The following is an 8,252-nucleotide window of genomic DNA, read 5'->3' as shown; positions in this document are numbered from 1 at the left end:
CAGGCTAACTTCTCAAACAAAATCATCTCACAGCATGCTCTACTCGCTCCTCTACCTTATCTTCCTCTCTCTGTCCAGCCATGTCACTCCTATCTCCAAATGCCTGCTGCTGGGAATAAAGGCCTGATTCCCATGTCCTGGGACCACCTTAGTGTGAGCTGTTTTTCTTTTAGACAGACTTACTATGTGTCTAACTAGTGCCATAGTGTGTGTGTCTAACTACTGATTTAATGTGTGTGGATAACTAGTGACCTAGTGTTGGTAGCTAACTAGTGACTTAGGTGTGTAGTTGACTAAATACATAGAAATACATAGGTGCATGGCTAACTACTATCTCAGTGTGTGTGTGGCTGACTATTTTCTTGGTGTTTGTGACTAGCTAGTAAATTAGATGTGTGGCTGACTACTGACTTAGTATGGGTGGGTAAGTAGTGATATATTGTGTGTAACTAACTAGAGACATATAGACTGTGGCTAACTAGTAACCTAGCTTTGTGGCTAACTAGTGACTTAGGCAATGTGGTTAATTACTGCTTAGGCATGTAGCTAAATAGTAACTTAGGTGTGTGATTAACTACTGTCTTAGTGTGTGGGGCTAAGTACTGCTTTATTTGTGTGATGGACTTGTGGCTTAGTTTTTGTGGCTAACTAGTGACAAAGGTGTGGGGCTGACTATTGATTTAGGTGTTTGTCTAACTAGTGACTTCATATGTGTGGCTAAATAGTGAGTTAAGTATGTGGCTAACAAGTGGCATGGTGTGTGTGGGTACTAGTGAGCTAGTATGTGTGGCTAACTAGTGGGTTAGTTTGTGGCTAACTAGTGGCTTACACTTAACTACATGTGTAGCTAAATAGTGACTCCGCTTAGTAATCTGATTGTTAGGAACTAGCAGCCATTTGACCCCCCCCCACCCTGATGATGGGCGGGACCCTCATGGCCATGTCATTGCTACATCAGCTTTACCTGATGGCTCAAGGTTTACCTGGCTGCCAGAGGACTCAGTTACACATGTGCAAGCCTCCCCTTTTAAAGCAAGTGCCCCACACCCCCCTCTTTCTCTCCTGCTTTCAGTTGGCCACCAGCTACCCCCTCTTTCTCTCCCTTCTCTCAACAATCTCCACGTGGGCGCTGAGTCTCGCGTTTGTGTTTCTTAGGCATTAGCTGCACAGCAAAAGAACAACATTGGTGCCGAAACCCAGGCAGGCTCTACGTGAGGGTCACTGACAGCTGTCTGCTGGTGGGCGGCCAGCCAGAAACACTCAGGATCTTGTTTCAGATACCAGCGTTCCACCACCATCCCCCCCCCCCATTCACTGGAAATACCACCCCACACAGGCTTCAATTAGGTAAGGTACCCTTTTACATTTTAACCCAATTCCTTAAGGTCAGGTACATTCCATGGGTGGAAGACATACTGCCCAGTGTGGTATATCGGCTCTGCTCTCAGACTGCTGAGTCTTTCCGGCCTCTGTTGGTCCTGGCAACGTTTTCGGGCTAACGAGCTTCGAATAACGCTCTGCCATTCTTGCAAATCCTGTGGCCACACTCTTGGGCTGATGAGTTCCAAGACTGCATGGTCACTTTCACTCCACCCATGGGGAATAAACCGACCAAGGAAATATCCCCCACCACTCCACTGGGATGCCTGATAGAAAATTTAAAACCCTTTCACTTAATGCCACTTGTAAAGTCACCCAGACTTATTTACCTTTGTACTGAAAAGTAGCCTAGATATCCCCTAGAAAATAATTCAAATTGGCCACGTAACGGCTCTCTAGATCCCGATATTTTATGGGATCTTTCAAATTACTGCCAGGGAACAGATAGATGGAAGGCGTTTTTTTTTTTTTTTTTTTTTATTTATATCTCTGCTAAACAATCTCTTTCCCTAAACTTGTTTCGGTTCTCTTCCCGGCACGCTCAAATTCTCCTGCCTGCCCCAGCTGCAACCTGTCTCAGCATGGTGGGCTGGGCTGAGGCAGCATCTGCTCAAGACAAAATTACATCTCAAAACTTTACGATTTCTTTCAGCTGTTGGGAATATGTTTATGGCAGCCACCATCTTGACCATGTGGCCTAGCTTTACCCACCATGGTTCTTCTTTCTGCTACATCAGCCATCTAGGCAGAAAGAGTCTAGCCAGCTTCTGCCGCCAACAGAACCTGTAAGTCATTTACCGTTTGCCTTTTATTCTTTGTCTGTAATATCTTTTTTCTCTGACTATGTTATACATAGCTTCACACTCTTGTCCTTCTCAATTTACCCAGTCCTGAATAATATATCTGTACATTCGATTTCAACTTAACTTTATGTAAATGTAAGCTAACTTCATACAACTTAAATTCAACTGTTCTAAGTCTCAAATATTTCTAAATTATTATGTGCCTTTAAATGGTGGAATTTCAGGACTGAAAAACAGGACGCGGCACCACAGGAAGCTGGGAAATGGAGTCCTGGAGCCTCAGAGACCAGAAGAAGTTTAGGAACTGAAAAGATCGAAACAAGCCCAGCACATGCTGGGAACTGTAGTTAGGGGCCTTGAAGTCCAGAAGAGAATGTCAAGGGGAGAAAAGAAAGAAGCAGCCACACAGCATGCTGGGAAGTGCAGTTCTGGACCCCAAAGTTTTTAACCGGAAGTCCATTCATAGAAAAGCGGACACAAATCATGCTGGGAAATATAGTCCTTGGCTGCCAAAGATGAAAATAAGAAGTCCCTGGGCAGGGAAGCAGGAAGTGGCCACAGAGAATGCTGGGAAATGGAGTCCTGGGCCTCCAAAAACTACAAACTGGAAGTTTCATTGCTGAAAAACAGAAAGCCACCGCAGAGCATGTTGGGAACTACAGTCCCTGGCCAGTACAGATGAAAACCGGAAATCCCTGGGCATAAAGGCAGGAATCGACCGCACAGGATGCTAGGAAATGCAGTCCTGGACATGAACATCCAAACCCAGAAGTCTCTGGGCAGCGAAGCAGTAAGCGGCCGCATAGGATGCTGGGAAATGCAGTCCCAGCCACAGCAGTTACAAAAGTTCCTGATGGCCTTGGCTCAAGTCAGCCTTGGCTGCGATCTGCGAGCAGAAGTCATGCCCCACCCTTGATGATTGACCTGAGTCTCTACTGCCAGGTTTCCCTTGCCAGGAAATCCAGCCCTCGGCTTGCAGCCTGCCCCTCTACCTTTATAAAGATAGCTGACATGTCCCCCGCCCAGTCAGCCTGTAGATCACACCCTCAGCGGACCTCATGGCCCAGAGGCAGGAAGTGGGGTCTGTAGTGATTGACAGCTGGAGGGGCAGGGTATGCGGTGACTGACATTACAAGGGCCTGGAGGGGTGAGCTCTGTGATGTCACAGGGGCCACACTCATCATCCTCAGGGTTTTTATTCTCATAACCTGCTCACCATGGCCACCGCCCTCTGGGTCCTAGCATTGCTGCTTGGTAACCAAAGAGTTTGGTAGGAGACTCCTGCCATGCCCAGCTGGGCGTGGAGATGGTGAGGGTAGGGAAGGAGGGCACTTCCTGCTCACAGTCACAATTTCCTGTGATGTCACTGCCTGGACCAAGTCCTGTCTGCACCATAGGTAATACCCAGACCCCCGGCCCTGCCCTCGGGGACCCTAGGAGAGAAAGTGGGGAAGGGCCTGGTGTGGTTGAGGGCAGGGCCTGGAGAGGGTCACTGATTGTGACCTTGGACACTGTGACCTCGGGGTAGGGGACAGGTGAGCTAGGGTAGTGCTGAAGGGGTGGGGCCTGATGCTGAGCAGTAAAAACCTGCCACTCATTTAAATATGCAAATGAGGCTACTAAACTGTTATGTAAAGGATGCACTAGTAATTTTGATTATGCAAATAAGCACAGTGCCTGGAAATCTGGAAGTCTGATTGGGGCTTCACATTTGAGTATGTAAATGAGCAAACCCCAGTTTCGGAAATACACTTTAATATGCAAATTTGTGCTGCTTTGCATGCTTTTGCTATGCAAATGAATGCAAGTATTCCCATCTGTTTGGGACTTTGACCTGCAAATACATGCAGGTTAGGTCATTTGGAGGTGTGGCCATGCAAATTAACCCCAGCAGTTTCTGTACTTGATGTCTTCTGAGTCTCCAGGCAGCTCTTAAATATGCAAATCAGAGTGCGGGCAGGGGGTGGGGCCTCCTCTGACCCTGCTCCTGATGTCAAATGTCCATCACAGGCATCTGATGGTGAAGCTGCTCATGCAGGACCCAGTGAGGGCAAGGGCAGGGCCCATGGAGATGGTGAGGGCGGGACATCAGGAGGGGCGGGGCCACAGGGGCGGGTTTAGGTGTACTCCCCTCGGTGGGCCTGTCCCCTAACCCTGCCTCCACACACCTCACCCCATGTCCTGTGTCCTAGCACTGGGAAGTGATGCACTTGAGGGAAGCTTGCTCTGTCAATCAAACACAATGCACCAAGGGCATCATGGGAAATGGGTCACTGCTTCACAAACTCACCAGAAGTCCCGCCCCTTCAGTAACTCTCTCACCAGAATACCCGCCCGGACAGTCACTCACATACTCATTCTCCATCTACAATCCTCATTATTGGGGTGTGGCCGGATGCTGGCTGACAGGGACGTGTGGTCCCACATCCGGGAAGATGGCAGCCAGCTCACGCATGCAGCGGTTGAGTGGAAACCCCACGGTATTGAAGAAATCCCCTTCCACGCGCTCTGCTAGGGCACCGCCTCGCGCCTGAAGCCCATAGGCGCCAGCCTTGTCCCTGGGTGCAAGGCAGGGACGAAGTCACACCAGGTGCCATGCTCAGCCACACCCACGCCCGCCGGGGACAACTCTTCCTTTTCAGGCCTCACTTCCAGGTTTCCTGGCCCCACCCACCCCACCCCGCACCCACTCACAGAGGCTCCCTGCTCTCCACGTATTGGCAGAGCAGTGGCTCCGATAGCCGCGAGAATGTCACACGGGTCTCTTCGTGGAACAGTGACAATTCCACTTCTGCTTCTGGGTCCCCTTCCGCCTCTGGGGCCTCTGGGCATGTGGAACTCGGCTCCTGAAGCTGCCTCTGCCACAGTGGCCTCAAGATGGCCACACCGGTGATGACACTGTGCTGCTGGCCACTCAGCCTGGGCGGGGCCAGGGAAGGCGGGACAGGGCGTGGTTGGCAAGGGGCAGGGCTGGGGTGGGCAGAGGCTGGAGCTCCATGAAGAGGCCCCGCCCACTATGCCCTGGGGGGTCTACCCCCGCCCCTTAAGGCCCCGCCCACCTGCGCAGCATCCTGTAGGCATCGTCCTTGTCCTTTGGCTTCTCCAGGATGACGCCATCCATGGCCTACAGTGGGCGGGGCCAGACGCCAAGGGGCCGGGTCAGTGAGGGGCAGGGCCTCACTCACCAGGACGGTATAGGCTCCAATAATGACATCAGGCGGGTGCAGGTCCTAAAGGGCAGAGGGCGGGGCAGGCTTATGGGCGGGGCCTCGAAAGGAAGGCGTGTGGCCTACCACCTGACCAGAAGGGATGGGATGGGGTCGTCCTCACCCTGTGCAGCCACGATGCCACCTCCAGCACCTTCAGCTTCGCTGTCTCCTGGGCATATTCGGGCGGAGCCGGAAACCCCGCCTTCTCCAGGGACTCCTGGAAGTGGGAGGGTAGGACCTCGAACTGAGTGGTTGAGTGAATGACTGAATGAATGAGTGAATGAATGACTGAATGAATGAGTGAATGAATGACTGAATGAATGAATGACGGGTATTTGATTGACAGCTGTGTCCCCTATAGTTCACGCCTGTAACTCCTCTGACATCACCGCTCCCGTGACCCCGCCCATCCCCTGGGAACCTCTCTAAGTGATTAATTCCTGGTCAATGCTCCCACGCAGAAGTCCCGCCCTGCTTTACCATGTTGCCGGAAGTCCCACCCCGGTTTCCCCGGCAACAGGAACCCTGCTGCCAACCGTGGCATAAACAGGGAAACAGCGAAAACCAGAGGGGTGCACGGACCTAGGGTTGTGATCTCTGTTTCTGCCCTGTTCGCCGCACCCGGAAGTCCCACCTACCGCCTCGATGAGTGACAGGGAATATGCTCTCTGCTGCCTCTTGTGCCGTTTCTGACCTGTTCACTTGGACCTGGAAGTCCAGTCCCTTAAGGCGTTTCCTATCGGGCCCGCAATGTCCGATGCGATCAATTTCCATCCTGGGCCTAAAGCGGATCCAATTTAATCGTCGCCCGGTGGGCAGGGAATCGCACGCTGCACCATCCGTAAGCGGAAGTAATGTGCCGGAAGCGGAACTCAGGCTGCAGCGCACTCCGTCGTGTTTACTTCATGGGTGGAACTCAAGTTGTGCATCTCTTCGTTGCAACCTTTCCTGGGGACCATTTTGTGTGACAGGCCGGAAGCTCAAGTCAGTGACTGGAAGCCTGACGTCCTTGGTTCACAAGCGGAAATCGTGTGTCAGTTTGGCCGGGTGGAACTAGAAGCTTGTTTTCCTTTTGTGTCTTCCGGGGACACTGACAGCCACGAACCAGAAGCTTTAGTTCGTGACCGGAAGGCGGAAGTCCTGAGATCGCAGCCGCTTGTGAGCGGTGCAGGGGACAGTCCCGGAACCGTGTGTTTGAGAAGGAGTTCCTGGGGACAGAGTTGTGAGAGGTGCTCAATGTCTGTAACTCTGTCTGTTCCAGTCACTCTAGGAGGTCTCTCCCCCGGCAGAGCCTCAGTAATGACGGATAAACATCAGGCAGGCGGGCACTCTGGTTGCTCCAGCGGGATAGATGGGTCCAGTATTTTCAAAGCAGGTCCAAGAAATTTTCAGGAGGTGGAGGTGTTTTTTTGACCCGCTCTCTGTCCCAGTGCTCAACCAGACCAGTGGAACAGTGGGTGCAGTAGGACACAGGGTGGGGAAAGTGCGGGTTCTGGGTGGGGTGCTTTGTAGATCAGAGTACTAGAACTTTACTCTCTAGAGATAAGATATAGGGCGTGAAAGACAAAAAAGTAAAGTTAGAGAAATGCCCCATTTTAAATGAAGGACAGACTAAACTGGAAAGTTAACCCCTAGCAATATCTGTTCCTTGGAATCTGCTAACTTACCCTCACAAGGCCCTGAGAAAACAAGATACCCAGAATTCAGACTGTCCGTCCTTTCTTGTGAGTCAGCAGGTGTTGAATAGGGTCTTTAAGAAACAAATAGATAACTGCACCTCCGGTTTGCCCAGACAAGATTAATTAGCACACCCTGAGGCCCTAAGGTCTGTTGACCCTAATAGGGAGACCAGCTAAAAGGGTCATGTACTCAATGGACAGAGGGTCCCACCCCCTCCCTAAGCATGGGGTATTTGCCTTTAAAAACACCTGTGCCGGGGGGAGGGGTGGAGGGAGGAGATGGCTTCTTCTCACTAGTCTGCATGCTGGAGGGGCCCCTTTGCACAAATGTTTCCTGTTCATTAAAGCCTCTTGCATGTTGCAGCAACTGGACTGGACATTGAGTTCTTGGGGATACCGATGGAAACTGGGAGACTCCTCATTCTGAGGGTCTTACAAAGCTTGAATTCTTGAATAATGCAGATTGTTTAAAACTGCTCACTGAGTAAGATGTGCTGGCTAACAGTAGTGGTCATACACAAAAATCTTCCTAGCTCCATTCCTCTCTAAATTTTCAACTTTCCATGAAGAATACTCTTTTTATAATTTTGTGTTTGTTAAGTGGTTTTTCTGAGGTTCAGGAATAAAACTCCTACAGTTATAGAGCAATGATCAAGCTTTCTGATGAGAGAAAGACAAATTATCAACTTTTTGATCTGCTTCCTGCTTTTATTTCCTTACAGTTGGAAGTTCCTGTACAACCAGGCCAATAACACCTCATGCTACAGAGTGGGTGATGTGCCCCCATGGGTACCAAAACTCGATGACCATGTCAGGAGTGGCTTCGTCTTGACAGAAACAAACACACTGGAGGTGTTTTGCAACTGCTGCCATTTTTACTTTAGAGTATTGGGTTTTTATACAGAAATTACAAGGAACATATCTTTGGTCACAATTTACAGACATATTATAAAATGCCAGTAATTCCTTTGAAGCATGAGATAAAAAAAAAAAAAAAAAAAAAAAACACTTATTTTCACCTGCCTGTGGTCAGTGTACCAGAGATTTGGTTTACTGAGTTAGAGAAAAGTCATTGTCTCTTAGCAGTAAACTGTTAAAAGCATTGATAAGAACTCTTGCATTGCTTTACTAAGTTTAGAGGATAGTCATAAACTTTTAACAGTATTTTTCTGTCTTTTTTA

General features: G+C 49.8%; 1 protein-coding gene across 1 annotated transcript; it reads right to left on the bottom strand.

Moving 5' to 3' along the window:
* Positions 1 to 4,057: 4,057 nt before the first annotated feature.
* Positions 4,058 to 5,253, bottom strand: LOC127214634 (probable bifunctional dTTP/UTP pyrophosphatase/methyltransferase protein). The gene is made up of 3 exons (XM_051174968.1): positions 5,239 to 5,253; positions 4,878 to 5,197; positions 4,058 to 4,741 (listed from the first exon to the last, which is right to left on the bottom strand). The coding sequence occupies exons 1-3, from the start codon at positions 5,251 to 5,253 to the stop codon at positions 4,561 to 4,563; spliced, it is 516 nt and encodes a 171-aa protein (XP_051030925.1). The 3' UTR covers positions 4,058 to 4,560.
* Positions 5,254 to 8,252: the final 2,999 nt, after the last annotated feature.

The sequence above is a fragment of the Phodopus roborovskii genome, unplaced genomic scaffold (assembly GCF_943737965.1).
Source record: "Phodopus roborovskii unplaced genomic scaffold, PHOROB, whole genome shotgun sequence".
Classification (NCBI taxonomy): Eukaryota; Metazoa; Chordata; class Mammalia; order Rodentia; family Cricetidae; genus Phodopus; species Phodopus roborovskii.
Note: the sequence above shows the minus strand (reverse complement) of the source record. Positions and strands in the feature narration are given on the sequence as shown.